This window comes from Cynoglossus semilaevis, chromosome 5, assembly GCF_000523025.1.
Source record: "Cynoglossus semilaevis isolate Cse_v1.0 chromosome 5, Cse_v1.0, whole genome shotgun sequence".
NCBI lineage: Eukaryota > Metazoa > Chordata > Actinopteri > Pleuronectiformes > Cynoglossidae > Cynoglossus > Cynoglossus semilaevis.
The window spans coordinates 11,143,353-11,171,298 of record NC_024311.1 but is presented as its reverse complement, the minus strand read 5'-3'; the positions used below and the strand labels follow the sequence as shown (position 1 = coordinate 11,171,298).

Genomic DNA, 27,946 nt, shown 5'->3' with positions numbered 1-27,946 from the left:
TCACTCACACTGATGCACTGAGTTAAGAGTAAACACACTGTAGATGAACTTCAAATATTGTCTTTAGATCAGAAATGACTCGGTATAATTTTTAAATTTTAAAATGTGCCTTTTTGGTCTGCATGGAAAACGATTCAGGGATGTTTTGATTCATTTACAGAAGAGATTTATTAGTCATTTCCTATTGGTTAACTATATTAACTTCTGGCACAGCATAAAACCTTTAGTCGTCGCTGAAGTTCCCGGAATGTACCTAAAAGTAACTAAGGTTTTATTGTATTCTTAGCTAACTTAATCTACTACAGAGCAGTTCTTTGGTTAAAAATGATTATACAAATATTTATCTGTATTTCTGTGTAATTTAAGCTTTGTCTTGGCTACTAGCAATTTCTTTCTCATTTTTAATTATATTTTTCAGAAAATTGTTATTTTCACTTTCAAGCTAATGTTGTTGCTATCTTTTACTTCATCATTGCTTCACATTCTTTATTTCTTAGTCCATGTTCCATTTTTCAGGCCACTTTTAGATAATTGGCTGCGTTATCTGATGTTTCTCAGCCAACTCCTTAACTTACAGAAATATATTTTTTTAGACTATCACACCTGTACTCTATGACACCTTTATATTGCTTGGCATAGTGATGGCCAACATGGTAGTATGATGTTGGCCATTGTAAAGCACATTTTTCCTCAGGCTTTATAAATATATATTTCAGTTATTAACTAAACTTATATCTTGCAAATTATTAAGGAATATATTTAAATATTTAATTATCATTTTTCTTGATAAAAAAGAAAATATTCTTCATTATGTCAAAAGACATCACCAACACTAAAAGATTACATATGTTTGTGTGTATATAAATATATAAATATATATATACTGCATATATTATTTTCCCTTACATTTTCCCTTTTATCTTAAAAAACAAAGCCCACATTCAGCCTCACATACGAAGCTGTGATGCCCGAAAAAGCTGCAGATACTGTTGTAAACAATCACTCCGCACACTGCCTTGGAAACTTGTTTGAAAACGTCTCAGCAACAGGGTGAAATGTTTACACAAGCGCAATTGTGCACACAGGATTAATCTGAGGGGCTTACAATTAAGACATTAAAGAATTTCCCCCGACATGAGATGAGGCTGCCAACATCATTCTCCCCCATAACAGTAGCCTTTAGGAGTGTGTATGTACACAAACCTCCTGTGGTTACTCAAATGTTGTAAACTGTATAACCAAAGCTTAGGCCTCATTCATAAGCTGTTTACCTTGTCGATAAATCACAGCATCCCTCCAGCGACAGGCTGTGACAGGAGGCTGAGGAGAACAGAGGCTGGGTCTGAATGTTAAAACCCAGGGCAGAGGAAACCGAGACAGTGAACGCCTGAAGGTTTTTTTGGGTTTTTTTGCAATGTAATACTTTAAGTCAGGAAAAATAAATACAGTTTATCTGTTCAAATAATGACTTTATAATATGTGTATTTTTTGTGTGTGCGTTTGTGTGTTTTCATACGAAACATGGTAATGTGACACATTTCAGATGCTAACCTACATTAGCCTGAATCAAACAAGCAACAAAAAAGATAACATTTTAAATAAAAAATAAATTAGATTAATATAACTTTCACAAAACGGAAAAGGGTAGAAAATATTCAATACAACTGGTCCAGTTATTTGTTTTGAAAACATTTTGAGTTATTTATAGAAAATATAATAAAAGATAGTTGAAAATATTGATTAATTATATCTACCAGGTTTAACAATGAAGTTGAACAAACGTTTAAGGTATTTCTTTACTACCAATAATTGTCTTTTTGTCTTTGTTCGAAAATTTTAAAATAATTTTTCCACATAAATATTCTTTTTCTTTTCATAAGATATTATTTGGCTAACTTAATACTAAGGTATTATTTTGTTTTCCAGCTTCAGTTTCAGACTTTGTGAGTCCACATGCTGCCCTCCTGGTGTGATTAGTAAATAAACAGCAAAATCTGACGGGTAAATAACAGGACCTGGAAATGAGTGTGTAAGTACAGACTGTTAACCATAGAGACCTTTTTCTTATATTTTCTTATATTAGTTTTGTCCAATTGAAAATATATTTTCACCCAGTCTTGGCTAAATATAAGTAATATATTATCTTAATTTTCAAATTTCCCATCAAATATTATTTTAGTTCATAGCTTCTATTAATTATTAACTTTAAGGTTTAGCAGATTTTTTATATGTATAATACATATATAGCTGGATTAATATACATATTGAATGTCACAGCTATTGTACTAATTAAAGCTCATATACAGCATAATTAATATACCTTTACATATACTGTAGTTTTGTTTTTGTTTTGTTTTGCAGCATTTTACCAAAATGTAGTAAATTGTGCTTAATTTAACTTTTTAATCAATTGTTTTTTTATCAACTCTTTCTTACTTGATTGACCACTATTCACTGCTCACCTCTAGCTGGACTATCTGGACTTTTGTTAAGCTATTCACTTTGTGACTAATTTTGACCTATTTTGGTATTTTCATTTTTCACAATCTGCAAAAGAGTTTCAATTTTTCCTTATTATGGAAAATATTAAAAAAAGGGCACAGACTCTCTGTATGAATGCAGGTTGAGTCAAACTCTCTGATACTAAAACAATGCTGTAAACTGTTACTTCAGTGGTGACGAAAGAGCAAAAACAGACATTTTAGTCGGTGATTCATCCTCCAGCAATGAAATGACCTAGGACACAAGAAGATAAGAACCAGACTAAAGTTTCAGATGACGAGGTGCAGCACAGGACCTAATGCTTCATTTATGGGCAGAATGAAAAGAGGGCGAAAGGAAAGCAACACTGGAAGTGAAACATGTTTGTGTAAACGTCCAAAAAGGTGTTGAGACAAACTTTGTTAACACATGGAGAAGGACTGGCACAGAAGTGTGAAATGATGTGGACTGACTGTATATTATTGTTTTTATTTTATTTTTTTGTATTTCAGAGTTTATACTTATTTCTTTAACTCAGCTGATGAAAAACATGATGTGACAAAGAGCCAGAGAATGTGTTACTGAGTACTAACACCAACGGATACAGATCTGATGTTTAAATATAAATGTTGATTATGACAGGTTTAATATGGATATGGAGCATGGGTAATAATAATAACCATAATAATGCGCGTCTTGAAGTGCTTATCGAATGAATGATGATCTTTTACTTAATATCTAAATTAAAAGATTTCAGCTGTTCTGAACATATATTTCTAATATTGTCCAGTCAAACGTGTGAAAACATACAGTAAATACATATGGAAAACAACAGGAACCAATATAGTCAGTGCACCCGCAGCCGGAAGCACTTCTGCTCATTGCATCTTCTACATCTTAAACTCTAAGCCTCGACCCTGTCTGAGGAGAATCTCCTGTGGAGGAGCTGCAGTCTGCAGGACACCTCTGTGCCACATTCCTCACAGCTGCAAGTACCTGATACTTGATACTCTTTCCTAAAAAGTGTAGCACGACAGACCTGTGCCACACGTCATACACGGAGGTGATGGATGAGCTCGAACATTTTAACCAGGTTTCAAGTAAAGCTATTAATCCTCCGATTGGATCTGATGTCCCGTCTATCTTTGTAGCATCACTGTCAGGTGACGGGTCGTATTATAAATGAAGTGCATATGAAACTGTCAGTTTACACACATGCACCCGTGTCAAGTTATCGATGTAGGAAAGTATCATATCACGGTGCGTCTGAAGGTGCTGTGGCTCAGTTGACACCTCTGAGCATCAGCACCTGTGGTGACAGAGGCAGACCGAGGTCGTGACACCCAGTTTCCCAGCTACGGGGTCTGTTCAGGGTCAATCTGTTTCTCGGCGCTCACCTTCCCTGACCCCACCTTAGATCGATGCTGTTTGACCCAGCTCCTCTGAAAGTCAGTCAAGTACACAGTCAGGAAGCAACAAGCGTGAAACAATGTCACAGAGCAGCACAGAGGCTAAAACTTGTCACTTTCACATATGTTTCTCCATATGTTCTAATATAGTAAACTCTAATATTATTACATTTTATATAATTAATTTTTGTTAATTTTTGTAATTTCTCTGCCATTACATTTTTTTTTTCTGATTTTGCTTTGAAACAGATTTTGGGATATTCCATTTACAAAAACTTTATTTTTTTTAAATTAATTAAACCTTTTAAATTTTTAATTAAAAAATGTTGTTTCTTTATAATCTCTATTGTATAGGTGGAAAATAACCATTAATATTAATAATAAAGATTATAATGATCATGATCATTATAAAGGTCATGATAATGATATTTCCTGTCGATATTTCCTTTATTTTTCAACATGGACATTTTTCTTTACCATTATTTAACAAATAGAAGACAAAGTGTAAAATGTCCATTTAAAAATGGTTGAATTATTTTGTTTTACTGTGAGTGACAAAATTCTTAATTTGGGGTTTTTCAAATATTGGTTCAAGGAACTGATAGGTGGTTGAAAAGTTATTTTTCATTAATTTTCAGATTTGACATCTGTATATCTACAATTAGACATACTGTATTTGTATATTTATAGTTACTAGTTGTAACTACTAGGTACTAGTTCGATTCCCAGAGAAACCACATGCTTGGCGCTTGCTAGGGGCAGCATGTTAACAGTATATCTGCTGCTAACACAACAATGTCCCGAATATGGGATCAATATAGTACACATTTATTTTTATTTTAGTTTATATTTCTGCTGCATATCCTGTAGTTAACATTTTTAAAATCTAATTCTACTTTATTATTATACATTTACAACTGGTCACATTGACTGATGAACAGTGTTGACACCAGGACTGAATCATTTATAAACTACTGTTTTACACCTCAGTGAAATTCATGTGTGTTGATGCCAGACGTATAAACAAGACACAGTTGAGTTCAGGACATCTTTACATCTACCTGCTGCAGTGACTGTGTGGCCCATGGTGCCTGGGAAACCAGTAACCAGTGCCATTTCCAACAGCTGGTCTGAAAAGCTGGAGTCAGTCTCCAAGTGGAGGGTGAAGTGAAGAGGGTTCTCAGGTTTAGACTGTCCACAGAGAGTGTCTCTTTGACAGCTCACGTTACTCCATTAATCTATGTGTATGTGATTATTATACCACACAAAAGTGTTTTACTGGCTGTGAAGATAAATACTTGAACTCACTGCACTTAAGGATTGGCTTCAGTTAGAAAACACACTGCAGTTTATTACAGAATATTTACTAACTGCACGATTCATTTCAACAGAATACTCCTGCAGATACATGTTCCATTCCAGTGAGGGTTTACCTCCAAAGGCCGGCCGTCACAACACGTGGCATCAGTGGAGTTAAGCAAACAAGCAAAAGTGCTTACAAACACTTCCATTATGTATGATATCACTGAGAAAGTATGTAAGTGGAAGTGTCTACTTTTACATTTTCGGTCATGGAGCCGTGGCAGCACATGGGCCTTTTGTCAAAGCGGGATTATCAGGCAGCGAGGGCTCACAAAAGGAAATGCTTGTGGAGCTACAGTAACAGAAGGATAAAATCAGCCGTGTGATGATTGGAGTGACACATTTGTTTGGCAGTAATGAAAATAAGCCCATTGATGGAGCGTTCGGTCACAGGGCCGAGCCCCCACTCACATCCTGTCTCTTTATCCTTCACACAAGTGGCAGGCAGATAGCGGCCTGGGGATACAGCAGCAGCAGCAGCAGCCTCTGTGTGTGTGTGTGTGTGTGTGTGTGTGTGTGTGTGTGTTCAGACCAGTTACCCTGTCACTTTGAATGTACTGCTAATGTGGAGGACATAGCTGCCCCTGCTGCCCACCAGCTAATCAATATATGGAAATCTGCAGATTTTCACCATGTCGTCGTCTCAGTGTTAGACACACACACACACACACACATACACACACACACAAAGCACACTCATATATTTAATTTCTTTTAAAACTTTAAAAGGTAATACATATTTAATAGAGTTGACATTAGGTGACAAATCTAAGTCTACATTAGTCAGAAAATGTTTTGTTAATTATTTGACACTTTGGAGGGATTTCCTTTATATTAGACTGAGTTCTTAAATACAAGATTTTAAAATCTGGTTTATTTTATTTTTGACAATAATAATAATAATAAAGAAGACTTCCTGTCAGTTTGGATGAAAATACAGTTTGTGTAAATGTTACACTATTTTTGGCAGTGCATCACACAAAAATATGTGTGTGTGTGAGTGTGTGTTTGTGTTGGACCACAAACCCTACTGTGGGAATAACGGGACAAATGTTCATTTTAAAAATAAGAAGTCAAAAATATATATTTTTTTAAAAAAAGGAAGAAGTACGTCAACAACGACAAAAAAAAAAAAAAAAAGGTTGAAGTGTATGTGACTCAGAGTGGTGGAGGTCTGGGATCTTCTCTCTGTACGTATCCCTGTTTTGTCTCTGAGCTGTGGCAGAAAAACACAGCGCTGATAAAACATCAGACCTGATGGTAAACACAGAGCCCACTTACACTGTTTGATCCTTGAATAACAGCTGTGACTCACCCACAGGCGTGTTTCAGCCACTGGGCATATGACTACACACACACACACACACACACACACTATTGCTACCAGAAGCCTGGCCGACTGTTTTACTTCAGACTTACTGTATCCATCACAGAAAACACCCTGATCCCCACCAGTCTGCTCAGATGTACCACACACACACAGGCCTCAGATCAGTGTTCCCTGTGCGTGGCCCAGTGCCTCAGTAGCTGTATGCAGCTGTTGTGTGAGGGACTTCTGAAGTGGCTGAGGAAAAACGATAAAGGAAGTAGCAGAACCCACAACCACAGGATTTGGATCTGGTCTGATGGATGAAAGTTTGTGGAACAAGATAATCTGTGTTGAGTCATAAATGCTGCCCTGGAAGATCCTTTGATACTGGTGATCAGGTTTATTATTACCATCCCATTATGAGCTATATGATAAGAGTGCGTCTGTGCCGGGCCTCTGGTTACGCACACTGTGTCTGAGTGGTTTCCATCCAAAGCCACAAACATGGCATCTATAGCAGCGGCAGCAGCGACTGTTGTGAGGCTCCTCTGTGCTTACATTAGTGATGTATGTTATGACTTGAATTGTTATGACTTGAATTGTTATGACGTTTATAGACAAGGCCAATTATAATCACAGATTACAGACTGTTTTTAACTAAAGAAGTCTATGTAATCGCAGCTACAAGTAAATAGAATGCAAGTTGATTGGGATTGGCCACATTGGAGCCAATGGCTGGAGCCAATCCCAGCCAAACTTTGTGGCGGGGGCAGAGATAAACATTCACACATACAATCAATTGAGAGTGTCCAATTAACCCACATGTGAATGTGTTCACATGGCTCTCTTGGTGTCAAAGCGCTGTCACTGCACAGTCCAGAAGGTTCTCTTTAAGGCTGATATGTGTTGGTTTTCTTATCATGACAATGGGCTTAAAAAGAGATTGAGACTTTTGCCTTTCAACCTGACTTCATGTTCAGACCAATAACATGATAAATGTTGGAATAACAAGAACATTTCTTCCCAGATAATGTGTCAAAGAACCGGCCGCAAGAACTCCCAAACCAGGGCTGCACAAAGATACTATCTGCCCATAGGTAACACCATAATCACAACAATACCATGCATATCATATGTTGGTGACTGACTTGTCCAGGCTAACTTTTTTACAGCTAACTGGTATAGTGGAGAAAGCCTAATGCTAACCAGCTCAAAAGAGGCACATTTAAAATAATTTTCTCTTTTATGCTGGTGTGGTTCTACACAGACAGAAGTCCATTCTACCTGCCTGTAACTGCAGCTCTAGGGTACACAGTGTGAGATTTAACAACATGTAGTCTGTACCTTGATATATCTGTTCAAGCATCCAAGAACTTAGCAAACTGATAGTAGCCTTTAGTTATCAGCGTGGCTGAAATAAAAGAAAAAAGAAAGTTCTGAGACTAAACATGAGTTTGTATACAGGCTACATTTTTAACTGAGAAATACTCAAAATGCTTAAAATAGCCAAGAAACAAACCTTAGTCTTTTAGCTCCACATCGACAAAAACTAACTGTTTAAAATGCCTGTTTCGATTATGTTTTTTACATGTTAAGTGATAACTCTTGGTTGAAAAACAACATAATATCAGCCTTCACCATTTTAAAATAATAACTTTATATTCTGGCCAGAAAACTAAAACCTTAAAAACAGATTAGTTTTGGAGCAGTCGTGTTCAGCCACGGAAAACCCCTTCCTGTGCTCCAGCATCTATCACCTCCAGCCCCCACCTCTCCAGCCCTAAAATGTGTGTGAGTGCTCTGACATGGTGTTGGTGGTATTAGGTGTTACACAGGGGTCCATTTTTCTCTCAGTTGTCTGAGTGGAACACACCCGCTGCGGCGGGGCTCCCTCTTGGCTCCATGTGTGACAGTAATTTTACACAGCCATGGCCCTTGGTCCCGGAGGTGGGTCATTAAAGTTCAGGTGAGGTTAATTACAGAGAATTGTTAAGCCTGCTGCTGTGCGCTGGGCTGGTAGGAGGGAATTGACGCCTCCAATGCTGATTTCTGTGACACGGCTCCGCCGGCTCCACGGGTGTTCAGCATCAGATTTACACACAACACCTACAAACGCCAATCACTCACCGGAGCAGCTCCAAATTAAACCCCACAACACGGCCACATGAAAATACCGCAGCTTGTTATTACACTTGACGCATAAATTACCAGGCGCAACGGGCAATTCTCCACATGAAATACACCAAAATTGACTGTAACTACCTTTAAATAAACAGCCAAATATAGCAAAATGATTTTTGCATACAGGAGGCAATCTCTAATTTCTGCCGAGAAGTTATTCTAACCCTGGAGACAAGACCAGAAAAACAGAGCAGTGAGTCTGCTGTGTTTGAGTAAGGATGAGATTATATTGGATTAAAAGGGATTTTTGCAATGCAAATGAATGCACCTCCAATCAATAAGGCCTGTTCTACTCAATATACAAACTAATTAAGAGGTAATACAATCAAAGCAGAATAAAATAGATTGTGCCGCTTCCTCAGAAAGAAATCCAATCAAAGCTTTTTATGTGAAAAGATAAAATCTAAAGCGATCTTTCTTTGTACGAATAATGACCTGGGCTTTGTGTCCATTTAATAAGGAAAACTTGTCTTAAGAGGTTACGCTCAATGTGCATATTCTAATCAATATGAATTACATAGGGTTTTATCTATGTTATCTGCTCCAGACGGCTAAGCTAATTAATGTTTTATCGAGTGTTTTAACTCAATTATTTCACAAAGTCAAAGAGGTTCAACGCAATTTTCAGTGTGCAGCCAGAACATCTCCAGGGCAGAGGAAGTGCAAGTTTAGTTCTGCAGCTTTTGAACACACACAACCCCCCCATGACCACACTAACCTTAGTGAATGGAAGCAGTAGGAATGGTCAGATTTAAGGGGGAAACATGAAATAATGAAGTAAAGTTTGCTATTTTCGGTGTTTACAGAGCACAGTATCTCCCTGACGTTGGATTTAGATTCTGAATTCTATCTCCAGCGTGTCCCTACTGAAGTTTGGACCAGTCCCCCACCCCTATGCGCTTCATTCCAGCTGATTGCTCATTTTCTAATGCTAATGGTGCTAGGCCGGGGCTAGGGTTTCTTTCCTGTCAGCTGGCCACTGGGGCTGTGGGACGGATCTAATGGGCTCTGACAGGAGGGAACTGATCTCATTCAAAGGGGATTTGATATGTGGCATGAATGTGGTGAACCTCAATGGACATATTAATGACCGTTATCATTCACAGACTTTGTGCCATTCATAAAGCCCTATTCTGCTGGATGCACCGGTGCTGCGCCAAACGCCATGACTTATGGATGAGTGGGCCATATATTGTTTTCCTTGCCTTTTAGGAAACATGTCAAAGTGACTTTGTAGAGCTTCACTCCAGCAGCCAGGCGGTGGTCCAGCGGTTTGTGCAACAAAACGCAGTAAATAATAACATAGTGGCGGTTGTTTACAATTCAATTACAGCTACATGCTGGCAGATAGAGAGAAAGAGAGAGAGAGAGACAGAGAGAGAGAGAGAGAGAGCTAGAGGGAGAGAGGGAGAGAGACAAAGATCTGCAGCCACAGGAGACAACAGTATGGAGTCAGAGTCAATATTTAGCTTCACCGCAGTGCTATTTATGACTGAGGTGTCTCTTTGTGTACTCAGAATATTTCGGTGCTCATCTACTATGACAGCTTAATGTTGATATTATGAAGCTCCTTTTCCTAGAATTCTAATTTATTCCTATTTCAAACACCTGGAGTTGACTGGGCCGTAGAAAAGAAATCTCTCAACATGTGGATGCTTTCGAAAAAACAAGTCTTAAAAAGGCAGAGCATTGCTTGTGCACAAAAAAGAGCAGCCACAATTAAATGTCTCAGGCAGGATGTTCATCAACGTGCGGTTTTCCAAAAACTCCCAAACAAATCCGGTCTGACTATAAATGGTAGTAGCATCATATTGAGCCATACGTGAGTTTTTAGGATGTCGAAAAGCACTGACTCGTCTGGACAACAACCAGGGCAAACACACGTGGCACAGAGGCCAGCTGCAACTTGAGCCAGTCCTGCTAGTATATGGATACGATAGCTGCCAAAAATAAAAACCCAAACAGCTTAAGAACAAGAACAACAAACATGTGATGCAAGACTCCGAAGTTAACGCTAATATATTCATCATCTGCTCCTAAAGATTTTTCAATCATTCACTTCATTTTTTTTTTTTTTTAAAGAAGATCATTCACTTCAATTTTTTTTGCTTCAACAAAAAACAACTTCAGGACAGCCTTCAAGTTAAAGACATGTTTTTTGTTCAAAAACCCAGACTGTAGCAAACAAATGGTTACTATTGCAAATTTATCATTAACCCTATTTTATGGTGACTGTGGCTAATTATAAACATTTTCTAAGTGTTTTCCATGTGCGCCCCTTTTAATTGAACGCTCTATTAGCAGAGGTTCAGACACAGCAACAGCAACAACAGCAGCAGCAGCAGCAGCAGCAGCAGCAGCAGCAGCAGCAGCAGCAGCCTGAGGTGCTGGAAAGCCTTCCTTGACAGCTGCACAGGAAGTTACATTCCTCTGCAAGTCGAGGTGTCACTAGCACCATTTTAACATTTTCGATGTTAATCTACGATTCTTGCCATGTGTCAACTTCAGAAAAAAAAAAGTTTTCTGCTGCCACCTAATAAGAATCTGTTTACCGCTGAGAGATGCCAAAAAGATGCTTGGCTTCAGTCGCCGTCTTTGTTCCGTTCATTCTCTCCACTGTGGAGCAGTCACACCTCTGTGGGTGTCAAGAGATGTTTAATTTGTGCTTCTCAAAAATTAAAACATGTAACTTTGTAAATTCACTACCTTGATTGTTTTTATAACGCCCATGTTTTAATATTTGTACTTAGAGTATTTTCGTTCTTTTGGTGAATTTACATTTTTTTGTTTTTCAACCCACAAGAGCCAAACTGAAAAAAACAAAACAATTATTCCTGTATATTTATCCTTTTAATTACATTTACTGTAAGTTTCTCTCTCCTGTTAAAATATATAAAGCAAAAATTAATTTAAAATAAATCCTCTTAGATATTATCACTGCTGGTATTTGGTCTACAGTTTGTTTTCAGCAATGCTACAAATGAAACATCTCTCTCTTTTCATTCTTTTTTATTTTTAAGAGCACTACTTTTACTTTTGAGTATATTTACTGGTCAAAAATAGATCCAGTAGGAGGCAGTATTGTGCCTGAACCTTTCTCATTTGTGAATAAAAAAAATAATAAAGAAGAAACAATGGCCACTATTTATATTTTTTATAGGTTTTTGTATAAAAACCTCATACATATTGTTTCATCCCTACAGCCAAGTGTTTTCTTTTAAATATTGAGGAGAATTTTTTAAACTGATTTATATTAACTATGTTAATAGTTCCAGCACACTCCACCTCTACCACCTCTTGCAAGGCAGATAAGTTTATCAAAACAACATGTTTATAAAAACATTTGGGCGACTGGTTACACCTCACCTCTCCTAAAACTAGTTACGATGATGTTGTGTTTTCTTTTGCAGGATAGAATTTTAGTAGAAAAAAATAAGAATAAATGAATAACTAGCTTCTACATCACTAAAGTCTTTCTTATCCTCATCATTTTAGGCCTGAGACTGGTCTTTCTCCACAGCCAGGACAAATCCTCCACACATTACTGCCATTGTGGAGGCTACTTTTCCTTTCACAGTCCAACGATCAAAACAGCAGCCATGTTTCTGAGGAACAAATGTCTCAGCAGCTGGGCCGGCGTGAACACAGATATAATGCTGACAGGAAGCCGAGGCAGTCACTTGTAGAGCCAATTATGGGCAGAGCCGTGGGGGCAGGTTTACAAACACCGCTTTTCTTGTGTTGTGCTACTCTGAGGTATATGATTAACTTCCTCACCAAAAGTACGCAGGCAGCCTGGAGTCTGCCCTCATTGTAGGTGGCAGAGTTGGTGAGTGGAGGCACACCAGTCTACCAGGAAAAAACAAAACGTGGCTGTGAATGAAAGGGTTCATTTTGTTGTTTTAATCACTGACTGTACTTTCACAGCCTTGACTTTTAATTCCTCTTTTTCGGGACACACTATAGCATTTAGTCACTGGGAGACTGTAGCTCACAGGCCTTTTGCAAAGCCACAGAGACTCAACGTTTTCCAGCCGGAGTCAGGAGGAATTCAAAGAGACCCATCCGCGAAAAATACCTTTGCTTTTGGAGGGCTAATTACAGGCCCATACTGTGAATGTAGGTTGAAGGAGCAACTTAATTGACCAGTCTCTAGATTAGCCTGCATTATTCCACCATTTCATTCTCCCAAGCGAATCATTACAAGACTATTCCTGAACAAAAATAAAATGAAAAACAGAAAATCCCTGGTGTTTGCTTTTGTTTGAATCAAAGTACGCAGCAGCCACAGCCAGCGCCTCCTTCCATGTGACAATGTCCGGGTGGCAGAGCAGGGTTACCAGCAAACAGCAGTCTTTTAACTAAGCATGCTCCAGCAAACCTCCTTCAGTGCTGCATTTAAAAAGTTCCTTTCAGCACATCTACTCTATTTGTGCGCTCCTTTCTTCACCTGAGTTGCTCAAGAGATTTGCTTTATCTTAAAGGTCATTTCATTCAACCGGACAACAAACAGAAGTGAATATAACTGTCCCCAATCTTTCCCTCACAGAATTCATGCTTGAGTTGCCTCAAATAAAGGAGGTCCCTCCCAGCGAGAAGAAGGAGCTCACAGTCAGAGCAGCTCTTTAGAAAAGGCTGCCTGTATCATACAGTCCTCCTTTTACAACTCTACATTTCCATTTAATGACACCATATGTATTAGCCCTGCTCAGCATCTAATTACACAGAATAAATGAACTATCTGTTATATCTGTTCTCCATGAATTTCTGGTGAAGCGAGAAAGACACTCTTTTTCCACCAAAAGTTTGTTATTGTGAGCTATTTTTAATAGGTTGAATCTGAATACAGCCTCGGTAACTTGGGCCCCCTTCTTTGAACACAGGACCACTGAGATTCCCTGTCGTGGAGAGCGCCATAGTGGGTCTAGTGACACCCACACAACTGATTTGATGTGTGTTTCTCTCCAGGCCAGCACTCGATGAAACAAACTGGCCGAGCACCAACAGCACTCCATTCATATTTAATTACAGCCTGCTAACATTGCTCCAGGATAACATTACGCCTGGCAAACTACGGCTGAGGAAGCGCTATGAAAAAAAAACTGTATTACAGACTGGTAACGTGAGGCTTTTGATATTATTTTATTTAATATTTTCTAACAGCAGGTCTGGTCATTTTATCCTGATCAGATAAGGGGGAGTCAGCGAGGGCAGTGTCCATCTCCCATTTAATGCCATGTAAATAACACCAGGTGGTGAATATTAAGTGTCAAACATGGGACACAGCAGTCACATGACTCACCCCTGTGGGTGTTAAGTCACTGCGGGTACTCCAGGTGACAAGCCTGAGAGAAAGCGTGTGTCTGTGTGTGCGTGTGTGTGTGTATTAGGAGGGGGTTGCAGAGATGAACATATGAGCAGTATCTGGCCCTGGCCATGTCATGTTCCTCAGACAGACTGCAAACTCATGGCTGATCTGTAGATACACATCAGCTGACTCACAGACACACATCCCAAACTGTAAAGAATATTTCCCAGGAGGTGTAGCCCATCTTTGCAACCCACCCTCTCCCCATCCCCCTGCTAAAAAGGCACAAGAAAACTGGATGATGTACCCAGAATAATGTAGATTCATTTTACTATACCTATTTATGTTTCATTGCAACTTTAATTTTCAAGATTGTTTTTTTATGTGACAACCACACGGACCTGAAGAGTAAGCACACGGAAGGACACTTGTTAAACTCAGCTCCACACACTTCTCACAGTTGTTTAACCTGGCATGGTTGATGCTGACACTACTGCTGTAAACACTATTTCACACTACACTGTCATTATATTTTACCCTTATTAGAAAAGGGTGCAATTCAGTGAAATCTGAGGTGAAGTGAGTTTAGTTTTTTTTTCTCCCTTTACCATAATGCTTTTAGGCACAGCAATTTGGTCTGGGAGGAAAATGATAAAAGCTACAAAGAGCTGATTAGTCTACTGAGCAGGCCTGGCCAATCAGGATGCTCTATTTCTTGCACATGTTACGCAGTGAACCCCCAACAGCCCTCACCAACAAACTCACAAAGTCTCTCTCTCATTCACTCTCTCTCCTCTCTCTCGCGCGTGTTGTGGCTTGTTTAGGATGACAAGATATTTGCAGGCATCAGAGTCACTTTCTATATGCTGGTGAGTCCCAGCACATCTGGGAGTCTAGTTTAGTTCCTTGATCTAAAGCACAGGTGTCAAACTCAGGCCCGTGGACAAACTCTGGCCCATGATTTAATTATATTTGGCCCGCAAGATCATATCAAATGTGTATTAGAGCTGGCCTGCCAGTATACAGCCACTATATACTGGTGGAATTTATAGTATTAGCAGTATACGCACTATATCATATCACACACATTTTTAGTTGGTTGTTATGGTGTTGGGAACACAAAAGGCTAGAGATAGAGGACAACATAAGAAACAAATATCACTGATATGTGTTTTATTTCAAATGTATTTTCTCACATGTTTATAATATTGAGCTTTGGTTGTGCCAGATTCAATGTTTAGGCAAAACCTAAGTTTGTTTCCATATGAAAACAATTAATCATTACATATCTAGAAAAAAGGGAAAACATGCACAATTGATGTCAATTTTTCAATAAATATTGAGTATGGCCTGTGACTTCGTCCCAGTTTTCAATTTTGGCCCACTGTGAATTTTTAGTTTGACACCCTGATCCGAAGTCAACTGTTTGCTTGTATCTGTACACGGTGTCTGTACCATTATAGCTAAAGGCAGGTGGATAGAAAAATGTTATCAAATTAGACACCTACACACAAACGCACAAAGACAGCCACTGTTTTTCAAAGTCTCCTGTCGTGTTGGCGCCTGTCACTCAGCGGGGTCCTGGAATATGCACAGGATCCATTGACAGGCGTCTGTGTCAATGCCTGACAAACCTCAAGGCACCAAGCTGTAATTGGAACGACTGGCCTAATCCTCAGATCAAGACAGATTCATTGACAACCTAAGCAGGCAGCAATCCCAACATGGCCCTATTAGTGGAGCGAGCCTTTTGGTTGGTCGTGCTGATGTGGTTGCTGTTGTCCATGAACCTCACAGTCAGTGTGTTTACACTACATTTGATTTAAGACTATTTTGTTAGTCTGAACTGAGCTCTATAATAAACAGGTTAGTGTGAATTATTGCTGCTCTGAATTTCAAATCAGCACTTGTGGGATAACACAGCAGTGCTAGCATTGTTCATGTACACATAGTTCATGGAAACATAGGATGTGTTACCACCTACCAAAAAATATATCTATGAGTTATATAAATTGAAGTTATTGCTCTCCTGACTTGTAAACTACAACAAACCTTTTAAAAAGTAATTGTATTACAGCAAGTGGTAACTGATACTCTGTATGGAGTTTGAATGATCTCCCCCGTGTAGGTAAGATGTTCCAGTACCTCCTACTGTCCAAAATCATGCAGGATTAGTTTGAAAACAATGTGCACCATATTTACTACACAAGATTCAGAGAGAAAAACTGGCTCTAGTGTTATATGTTTTCAAAATGTAATGTTCAAAATTATTTTTTCTAAAATGAACAATGTGGTGAGTTAGAAGTGAACCAAGTATCTACACTATCTATATCTATATAGCTGGAGTATATAACTGGGGTTTGGGTCCAGCTCCCCCCTACAACAATGAATGACAGTGTAGCAGTGACAAATCCACCTGATACTGGGAGCTGTACAGCACTCTGTAACTTGTTTTTATCCTGTGCACAGTACTGGGAACTAGCAGATAGCTATTACACACCTTCAGTTTCAGGACAAATGGTGCTCACTTGATAGTAGCCCTTGTCCCTCTCTCTCTCATCTCCCTGTTGGATAATCTGCCCTCTGATGGAGGGGAGCATGCAGGAGATGTTGGCTGTGACACCTTTTTGGCAGATCCACAGAACCTGGCTCCCAGGCCCATTGAGAAATGCCAAATGCCCCCCCCCCAAAAAAAAAAAAAAACCCTCAATAAAGTGTTTGGTTTGTGGCCTCTGTGGAGTAGCTGGGATCATGTGTCACTAAGAACATCACAGGGTTTAGCACAAACAGATACATCCAGTCAGTCCTTTTACAGATATACCATGGCAAAGAGTGGATATCACAGATATATGGTGCAGTATCTCAGCTACAGAATGGACCAGTAGAAGGAAGGAAGAGATTATTTCACCTTATATAACTATTGTGTTTTAAATCACAATGTCCTGCAGGACGGTTGAATACCCCGGTTAGTTACTGCAGTTTTGTTCACGGCATACAAAGTGTACTTTTGTATCAATGAGCTAAGTAGTCCTTGGCAAAACTTAAGAGCCATCAACTTGCGGAGCATGATATTAGCATTACCGTGAGTGTGTGTGTGTTTGCAGTTCCTGGCTTTTGTAAATGCACTGGGAGGCTGGAGCCGTTCAGCCAGGCATGCCTGTGCAGTGTAACCAAGGCTGACTGGCTGACCTCAGACTGTGTGGGCCCTTTAGCAGAAGATGAAGGAGCTTTTTCAGTGACACAGGAACAGGAGGTATCGCCTTCCCTTTGCAGCAGCACTCATTCATGCCAGACACAATGCGTTATTATTGGTTTTGAATTGAAATGTTAATTTTGGGAACTGGGTAAGTGGGCCTAAGAGCTTGCCCTCATTTCTCATTTTTCACTTGGCTGACATGGTCTGTTTCGATGGCGAGAGTTAACCCTCAACTCTCCCTCAACCACAGCAGCCGCCGGCTGTACAGTAAAGATGGAGAGAGTTCTTTATTTGAAAAGTCAAATTTTTAGGTCTCAAAATCAAACAAACTTTACGAAGGTTTGGATATTTACAGAGGTTTCCTGCCACAGTGACCATAGTTTTTCTTTTTAACCCCAGAGAATTTCTCCAGGAAAATGTTTATTGATGTCATAAATTGATTGCTATGTAGCCTTTCCTCTAGACTTACACATAGATAATGAACTATTGCTAAACTGGTGAGGGCTTCTGTGGCTTCACTTCTGCAGATAGATCTGCAGATATGATCTTTGACCATATTCGTCAACTCATGGTCAGGTCTTCCTAACTTGGCTAAAAACTAATCCCAAATGGTCACGAATGTCAGATTTTCCAACACACGTCCTCATACGCCAAACACTGCTCAGTCATAGCCATCAAACAGGAGCTGACACTTCTGTGGTAGGAGGTGAAATATGTAAGACACACACCATACCCACAGAGAGCAGACACTATTGATTGTGAGGCCACGGAGGGGAAATCCAGCTCTTTCAGGGCCACTGCTGGTGGTGGAGTTGTGATGTGGGCAGGTCAGCACTCTGCTCTCTGTACAGTCTGACTAAAGTGAGTGCATCAGCAGGCCCTGCAGATCTATATGACGGGAATTAAACGGCATAATCAAATTGTTTGCGCAACCATTTAGCATCTCATTCCCCGTTGCCCTGGGCCAAACTGACCACTAGAGACCGGCCATCCACCGCAGTAACAAAGTAGGGCAATAACTAACAGCGATTAAAGGAATATTGATGGCGTGTGACACACAGCATCCTGAAAAATGCTATTTGGTCAAATAGCTGCAATAATTAAGTATATGAGGGTCAGTCAATTTTATCTGCTGCTTTTATTTGGATCGATTATTTAGTAAACCGGCCAAGCCTCAGAGAGCATTATTGCTGAGTGGGTGTTGATTTCATAGAGCAAGTGTCTGAGTCAAGTCACAGGGCTGCAGCTCACACTGACGAAGAAACACACATCACAGAGAACGTGTGTGGAAGATAAAAATGAAAAAAAAAATGATATGAAAATAACCTGATGTCATCATTTCAGATACTCAAACCCCTATCACACTATTCTGTCCTGAGTAACTTTGTCCTTGATAGACAGAACAAACACGAAGGCTCGGTGTTAAATATCCTCACCTGTGACTCATAAACATTAGCTGCAAGCAGAAATAATGGGATTTTAGCTGCAGAAAGCCTCGATGCATTTAATGTGATGCAATGGTTAAAAACAACCCGGTCCATTCAGGCAGTGAGATTGATTAAACATTAACCTGTTGGATATGGGATATTTCTTATTAATCACAGGTGGCACCGACTTAACTGAGCATGAGAGAGACATGTAGGAGAGCAGCCGTAAAAGCAGCACAGCATTAAACCAGCACACAAACACACATAGACCACACACATAAACATGCAATGGGTATTTGTGGACACACTTATATGTCCCTTTTCACTAAATTAATAATTGCTTGAATGTTTAACACACCATTTGTCAAGATAAACACTTTATTAACGATCAAAATAACTCTTTGCGTTGCCGCGGCTAACTGTAGACGCCACACCCTTATTCAGTAAATGGCTCAAGCGTCTCCATACAGTATTTGAAGTATTTGAGGAGCATCATTTTGACCTTGGTACTATCAAATTTTACGACAAAATTTAGATTCTTTGTATAAAATACTGCAATGTGAGCCTCCCTAAAGTTAGCGTGTACCACGTCCCCCTCTTGAATGTAATTCTTTGCAAAGTATTAAAAATTCTCTAAAGGGAGGCTGATAATCTGTATTCAAGTGTATCTACGATAATAAAACTGAGTCATGCACACTGACGGGCACACATACACGTTCATATCAAACAGCACATTGTGGGAACTGCCATGACCTCATGCTATTCTTATCTGACATTTGATTACACATTTCACTGAGGAAACCATTTTCCTTTTGCCTACAACACGTTGTCCAGTGAGGAAAAACAACCTTGACCGCAGCAGTGAGGAGTCTTTCAGAGTGGGTGGCACATATGTGATCCTGACCTCAGACAGATACACTGTACCACAGCACAAAATCCCCCAAAAGACACCAGAACAGAGGGAAAAATCTCTATCAGCTCAACTTCATTTCCCACAGTTAGTGACTGTGTCGGAGATATCACACTCCAATAACGTCAGTGAATATTCAGCCACTGCCGTCCCTCTCTTTGATCTAACACTGACGTGGGTGGTCAGTATCCGCGGCTACAACGGCTCTCTTTTTGACAGTGAGCATCAATTTGACTCTTAAATAGCTACGATCTTGGTGCTGAAACCCTGGGTGACTTTTGGTCTGCGCTTTTATGAGAAAATTGATAAAGTAAATTTGCTTTCAGCTGTTTACCCGGCGCCTGATGAATAATGCACACGTGCAACGATGGACTTGTGCAGAAACTCTCCTTTGCTCCAGGGCTGTCCCTGCACATCATCTGTCACTACGTGATGCGAGTGACGGTGCTGGTGCGGGGAGTTACGACAGCACGCAGGTGCCCTCTTCACTCCCAGGCCGAAAATGACAAATTCAATAAATTCAAGACACATCTCCGTACGGCACTGGGAATCTCACACACAAACACACACACACACCTGACAAGGAGCTGAGGGGCTTCTTCCTAGTCTGCCTGACATCCCATCTTGATGCCCAATGACAAAACCTTTGTAGCTGAATATCTTTCTGTCTTACTAAGATGTTTCAGCTCTGTGAGAATGAATAAGAATATGTGTCAGAGGTTGTGGGACTGGAGGTAAGACTGTGATGAGGAAACAGTATCTGTGAGATGACATTCACATCCAGTGTCCCCAACTCTGTGTGTGTTTAAGCCCCGGAGCAGACAGGCCGGGCTAGGGTTACCAACCGTAATTCTGATGGTGAAAGGGCTACAATCAGCTTACTTAATCTCAGAGCTGTTCTTTAAAACCAAAGAAAGACGATCTGTCTCCATTCTACTGTACAAAACAAGGAAACATGTGATTCATCTCAAAATGGAAATGCACTTTAAATTAAATTTGCCTTCGGGGGCAATGAGAGCAACCCGTGACTACAGGTTCCTGTGTGGTGACAAAAAAGGTGCTTGTACTCTGTCAAAAGAGCCAGTCTCATAAAAAGAACAAGCTTTAGACATCAAATTTGAAAGAATTAGCATCACAATAGGCTAAATGTCTCCGCTGCAGTAGAGGCCTGGTAAAACGGCTCTGCGGTTTCAGCACTGATGATAAACCGAGGGACGCAGATTGCAGATAGTGGGGGCAGTGTGGGGGACAAACGTGTTTTTTTTTTCTTCTGTACATTCATTAGCATCCCTAAAGTTGCCATCTGACCACCAAGAAAACCAAGCACTGTGGCCAGTCTCAGCACTGTGGCAAGCCTGAGCGTCTTATTAAAGACTGGGTCCTGGATTTGGTGAGTCTGGTCCATGAGGAGCTCACATTAGGGCTCCCACCTGTTTGTCTGGGTCCTCCTCTGACACAATAGGTCATGAAATGCAATATGGGCCTGTGCCTCTTTCTCACCACACAAAAGGCCCGGGAGCGGATGAACAGCAAGATAAATGACCTTGACATTTGGATAGCCTCCAGATTGCCATGCCATAAAAATAAATGACGTGAAGAAACCATCTCTAAGAACTTCATAAGAAGGAGCAAGTTGAAGACACACAATGTCCGATTTTGGGCAAATCTAAAAAGACTTTCATTGACATGTTTGCGGTGACTGTGAAAGAGCACAGGCCCTAAAAATCTGACTCCATGTTTGTACTTACAATCTGGAGGTCTTGTCTTCCATCCAGCTGTGTACACGCTGCAGACGGGCTCCATTTTCCACAGGAAACACAATGAGAACCCCGGGAAGATAAAACCAGCATGAAATGGCTGGAAAAACATGACAAAAGCAAATTACAGCGGAGCGTAAAATAACAACAATAATCACTTTTTTGGTAGAATAAAGTACAATTTGAGGTCATATTGGAGGGAATTATAGGCACCACTGATAACACAGATAAAACACACCAAACATTGATAAGCAAATGACATGAGATGCCTTTGTGAGTTCACACTCAGGCGAGAGAATGATTCTATGTTTTCATTACCCCCCAAAATAAGCCCTGTTTACTCACTTCAGGAGCAGGTCTATTCTTTGAGGGCTGCCATGTTTGGATCACTCTGTTTTACATTAGCCCACAGTGGACAAACTAAATAACTTCTGTGTTTTTAATGATAACTGAAGGCTACCATATGTTCGTCAACCTGCTTGGACAGGTGAGAGAAATTCAATCGCAATTTAACTTTAATAAGAGATGTTTCCAAAATCCTTTAAAGAGCGGCTCTTTATTATCTCTTTCTGGAGCATCTTGCTGATGTTGTAGTAATTATGAATATTTTATGATAAATGTGTTTCACAGAGAGTGGATCCATCACCTCAGCATCACTGACAGTGGGCAGGTGTGGCCAGCGAAACCCAGAGAAAGTCAACTAAAGTCTCCCTAAATGAGGCTCACCATTGTTCTCTGCAGCTCTTTGATCTGAGCTACAAACTCAGTGGGGAGTCCAGGCCAGGCCTCAGGCTGCAGTGTGTATCGACTCAGTACCAGGCAGAAGATGTGGGAGGGGGAGACACAGCATCCTGTAGACACCTCTGTGCAGCTCCATCTCAATCTGACCTCTCCTCTGCAGAACTGAGAAGGAAGGTAGAAACAACATGAAGTAAACAGGCTTCAATCTTCAGTTTCACACTATCATGACACAGCCCAGACAGCAGCTGGCCACAACACTGCCATATGCTAACCAAGAGTAGTCTAAAAACAAACTGGGACATGTTTCAGAGGACGTCCAGATTACACATAGCCAAGAGCATCACATATTTACCAGAGAAGACACAGTTTTATTTAAGGAAGTGAGGCCACATTTGCCGTTTTACTACACCCATTTCCAGAGATGTCGCTCCTTTAAAAAAAGGTTTAAAACATGGACTTGTCTGACCACTAATTTCTTTCTATTGTCTTCGAACCAAAACAACAAATGCAGTTTCTGTCAAAATTTAACTGTGGCTTGATCTTTTGCACGACACAGTCTGAATTAACTTCTATAATGCAGGTGAGAACTGAGTTAAGGAGCAATGATTTCCTGGAGTAGCCCCAGAGCCCTGTGGCTGCGACCATCGCAGCACTATAGGATTTTGATCAGATCGGATCAGAAATGACAGTTGTCTAAGCATCTATGCAATAGCACCTAAGAGCTCCAAGGTCATACACACAGCAGCATTGGTGGATGCTCCTTTTATACCCAATTTTGTTTACATCAAAGTATGTAAAATTTGAAGCCTGCTGACAGAGGAACATCAGAAATGACAGTTGTCTAAGCATCTTAGTCTTCCTTTGCCTATTGCCTTTTTATAACATCACAGACATAATGTTCTAATTTAGTTGTTTGACAAAGAGATTTAGGCTTTCAGTGGAAACTAATTTAAAGTATATTTTCGTTTATTGGTCTATTTAAACAAACTACACATTTTTGTTTTTATTGCATTTGTTGGAGGGGGCGTGTACAGACTTTACACGTTGGTCACGTTCTACAGTTATTGTCTGGGGATTTTAGGACGGAGCACATAAGAGCCATGAGTATGACAAACTTTTTGTATAAAATATTCCCCAGCTTCGTTCAGCTCTCACTGAGACAAATGCTTCCATTTGTGCAGTGTGGCAGCTGTGCATACAGCCTTTACTTAAGGCCCAGCCTTTAATGAACCTTCGAGTGTACAGTAAGTGGACAGGAGTGGCTCGCAGCTAAAGAGAGTAATGTTTCTCTGCTGGTGATTCCTAATCTCCCCAGATGCTGTAGCAAAAGGCAGTGATGCCATTTAGACTAGAAAAGATGCAAAAAAAAAGTTAAACACAATATTAAAAAAAAAAAAGAATAAATCCACAATGGAAGTGGAAGAATGCAAATAAGTGCATATTTTATCAAGGTAGTGTGATTCTATGTGATGAATACACATGTGCTGCTTCAGACGCCTAACTGGGCTGTAGTTAACAGTGACAGTAAGCAGGGCAGGCTGGGACAGCTCCTCTCAGCCTCAGTCTGCAGCGATTGTGTTTCACTGTGTTCGGCCGCCTCTTCCTGTGGTGCTGTGTGTTGTGGAGCAAAAAGCCACTGCTGAGAGCCACAGTGGAAGAGATCAATTGTACACATTCCTGCCACCTGAGATTCAAGTGTTTCTGTAATACTGCACAGCTCAATCGATGCTCAGGCGAGGAGCCAACTGGGATGAGACCAGTGGTTGAACCACTCAGATAGATCGGCCTGTGTAAGTCTGTGTTCACCTGTGGTAAAATACATCAAAGAACACAAAAGTCTAAATGCTCTTATATCAAGTGTGAAGAAAGGAAGATACACAATTATGCCCTAATGTCCCTTAAAACTTCAAATAATCCAGGCCAAAATAAATGTTTTTTCTGCTGGAAAACAAACAAACAAAAAACAAAAAAAAAGTCTCATGAAGATGTGAAAGATAAACTCAAAAGGAAACCAATGTTCAGGACTGTATTAAAAAAGCTGGAAAAATTGGGAATGATAAGGCACATGGTAAATCCATGATTTATACAGAAAAGTATTTGAATGTAAAGTTATATGTTTGGTATTATTTTTAATAAAAGAAAAATGGCTGGTTTGAAAAAAAAATGAAGTGAGATCAGTGTTGTTGTTGCTTTATTGTTATCGTCTGACAGTTATTCACTGTTACAGTCAGATGTTCAGACTCAGCCGGTAGCACCATAACATGTTACACATGGCTGTAGAGCAATTGGAGAAGAATGTTGACAGTGTTTGGGAGCATCGTGTTCTTCAGGAGAAAAAGTCGACTCTGGAAAGGCCTATTTTTGATGTGTCTTGTGTTTTGAAAATATTTGATGAAACACTGTTTTTGTTTAGTTGTGATAATTTTTTTTAGGCTGTAGAAACATCCCCACCTCAAATATAACCCTCTAATGCAAGTGTAAATTAGGATAAAGGGATTTTAAGGGTATTTTTTAAAGGAATAGTTTATCTTAAATTCAATTATTATTTTTTTATCTCTTAGTGTGACTAAGACAACATAAACAATTACTTTAAAAGAATGTTTTTATCATTTATTCAGAATAAATTGATAAAAAAATAACCCAATATCTCACTGTCAGCAGAAAACAGAAATAAAAAATAAAAAAACTCAATAATAATAATAATAACTAGTGGAGTCAAATCAAAATAAAGTTCGTATCTGCAGATTCCTTTGCAGAAGAGTTTCCGTGAGCGTGTGTGTGTGAGAGGGAGAGTGTGTGTGTCTCAGTCAGACGCCGCAGATGCGCTGCACAAACACAGCTCAGCAGAACAGATGTGAAGTGTTAAAAAGAAAACAGGCACTGTGGGCAAGGATCATTTAGCTTGGATGTCCTGAAATATAAAACGTAAATATTGGGCATCGGGCTTTTTGGTGCAGAGGAGTGAGGAGAGCCCAGGACGCTGCGCAGAAATTAACAGATCCTGTACTGCAGGATGTGCAACGATGTGTTAAATTAAATGCAGCTGTTGAAATACAAAAGGGATTCTTTCCCCTCAGTTTGAATTAAAAAAGAAATGAGAGGCGGACGCCTTCAAAGGTTTTTATCAGCGTGCGCTGCTTTTGACAACTGATTTCAGAGCTGCGGGCCTGATATTAATGAGATCATCACCGCTTTCTTAATGGAACGTTAAATCCGAACGTGGAAAAATGATCGAACGACACAACATACCGACGATTCCGACATCACTTTGTTATTTTAAAGGTGGTTATACGGAATTCTTATTTATCACAAACCAGGTATTTAAAAAAAACATATTAAGATTATTAATTTAAAGGGATATTGTTCAATGATTGTGTAAATAAAATGCTCGAATAAAATAATTGTATACTGTGTTACAAAGCTACAAACGATAAAGGTAATCCAGGCTGATAATCGAATAATGAATGTTCCCAAATAACAGCAGACAAAGTCAAACTATGAGCGATTAAATACACACACGCACAAACACGCGCGCGCACTGTTTTGTGAGCTCTTCACAGACAGAATACAACAATAACTATTAGAAAATATATGTAAATATATTAATCCTAATCCTAACTCCAAGATCATTCTCTACATTTACAAACACACTCTTATTTTGACAGTACCTGCGGCACGTTCTCACAAGAGGCAGAGACGCCACAACTTCGCGCGCGCGCGCGCACACACACATACACATACACATACACACACACCACAGCACATTTGAAGACAAAATTTGTTTTGTTCTTATTTAACACATCGTAGGAAACTGTGGAAAAGTGGTTAGTGTTCTCACTTTACAGCAATAAATAAATAAATAATTATATATATATATATATATATATATAAATAAATAAATATATATATATATATATGAAGGATAGGATATATATGAAGGAGGATATGAATATAAGTGTCTGAGAAGAATGAAGCAGCAGAAGATGTGTGAACAACACTTCTGATGATGCTGGATTTGTCGTTTGCCGTGGTTTTAATCTAATCAAAAAAAAAAAAAAAAAAACCACAGACGCCACAGACGTTCTTTTGGAAAACTGATGTATTTGATTACTTGAGTAAAGAATTACAGTATCTTAGTTGTTAGTAGGTATTAAAGTGTAGAGAAACTGGACCCAATAAAGATCTTCCAACTTTCCAGGAAAGTGCATGTAACAGTCCAAAGGTTTTTTCAAACCCCTTATATATATTTATATTTATAAAAACACTATCATTTAGTCTGTCCCTGCCTGTGGTGGACTTCTCTCTCATATGTCTTTTGTACCTTTTCTTTTTTTCTTTGTTTGTTTGTTTGTTTGTATTTCCACATCTGAATGATTGAATTTACAGAAGTTTCAACACTACAACTTTTCACTTGATGTCACTCTTGATGGTGGGACATACTGTAGCAGCAATGTGAGTGTCCAGCTGAGAAACTAAAAGCAATCTTGCTCATTTGATTGGTTGTCTTACTTCCCAATGACCAGGGTAGAGGCCAGACCGAATGTTCCCCCTTTAACAACTGACTTGCTTTCAACAACACCAGAAATACGAGCCACAAAAAAGATAAGAGATAGAAATTGAGTGGGAAATAAAGAAGTAAACAAAAAAAAAAAGGTACAATACACAGAAACACAGTAACAACAAAACAGGTTAACACTAAAGAAACCCTTGAAATATAGCAAACTTCAATGTGTTGTCTTTCTTAAATAAAATACAGGTAAATAGAAGTTCAGAAAGAAAAGGAACTACAGCATTTTAAGTCCCTCGCCTGAAAATGTTGATTTTGTTTTGATAAGGGGAACGGGGAGTGGGGGATGCATGGACACGGATGTTAGACCATCTACAGAAGATCAGTGTACATTATTTACAGCAAAACTGTTTGCTTATTACAGGGCTAATGCATCACATGAACATCAGTTGGGTTATAGCAACTACAGACAGAAAATAACTTAATGCCAAGGTCAGGTTATCTACCCAGATATTCTAAATTTCAAAAGCACATCTTTAAGCACCCATATATACCCATTCTGGCTTAAACAAACAAAAACCTAACTGTTAATGCTTCCACGTGGTTCCAAGCAAGGCTATTATCACTAATAAATAAGCTCCTTAAAACTATAACATGTACATTGTACAAAAAAAGCAAGTTGTCTTCACACTTGTGGTTGTAAAGATTTAATGGTGAGCGAACCAGTTCTTTTGATTTAGTCCCTGTCTTGTTCTCTTTCTTTTCTTTTACATATGTATACAGTAGATGCCTTCAGGCACCTTCATGTGTCTGTGCCTGCAGCTCAGGACGTACACTTTAACTGGTGACAATTTCTTTATTGTCTTCCATGAACCGCGTGAAACGGAAGTGGGCCCCGTTCTCCGTGTTGGCCATTTTCTCCAGACCAGCCAGGGCAGCGTTGGGCTCCATGCTGTGCAGCTTATCTAGGCTGCCGGTCAGACCACCGATTGGAGAGCTACCCCCGTTTCCCACACCTCCTGACATTGGTGGGAGGCCTCCATTCTGGATGACGGAGATTTCATTTGTCTTCATAGCAAGGCCGTTAGAGAAAGCTGCGGCGTACTGGTTCCAGAAACTGGTGGGGTCTCCGTTGCTCGTTCTTGTTGCCATGTCCTTCTGGAAGAGCTCAGGAAACTTAACAGAGTTGGTACCCAGGAAGGCCATTGGCCCATCCACAGACAGCCTGCGGCCTCGTCTGGCTGGAGCACTGTTCCACATGTGCGTGCCCATGTGAACCTACAGAGAGAGAGAGAGAGAGAGAGAGAGAGAGAGAGGGGGAGAGAGAAAGGGGGGGGGGGGGGGGAGGGGGAGAGAGG

General features: G+C 39.8%; 2 protein-coding genes across 4 annotated transcripts in view; both read right to left on the bottom strand.

The window, feature by feature from the left end:
* tox3 (TOX high mobility group box family member 3) overlaps positions 1-27,946 on the bottom strand; it is a 280,269-nt gene that overhangs the window by 36,592 nt on the left and 215,731 nt on the right. Inside the window, exons 10-11 of one of the 2 annotated variants that reach the window (XM_025055555.1) lie at positions 22,067-22,243; positions 21,332-21,440 (exon numbers count right to left, since the gene is read on the bottom strand). The gene's annotated coding sequence lies outside the window, so the exon portion shown is untranslated. Of the gene's footprint in view, positions 1-10,841; positions 21,441-22,066; positions 22,244-27,946 lie in introns of those variants that run through there. The other variant, XM_008310453.3, reaches the window with a different exon arrangement.
* The window catches only part of sall1a (spalt-like transcription factor 1a), a 12,211-nt gene continuing 10,427 nt past the window's right edge, over positions 26,163-27,946 (bottom strand). For both annotated transcript variants that reach the window (XM_008310452.3, XM_025055553.1), the window contains exon 3: positions 26,163-27,866. In XM_008310452.3, the coding sequence (XP_008308674.1) occupies positions 27,426-27,866 (441 nt within the window). In that variant the 3' untranslated portion in view covers positions 26,163-27,425. The remainder of the gene's footprint in view (positions 27,867-27,946) is intronic.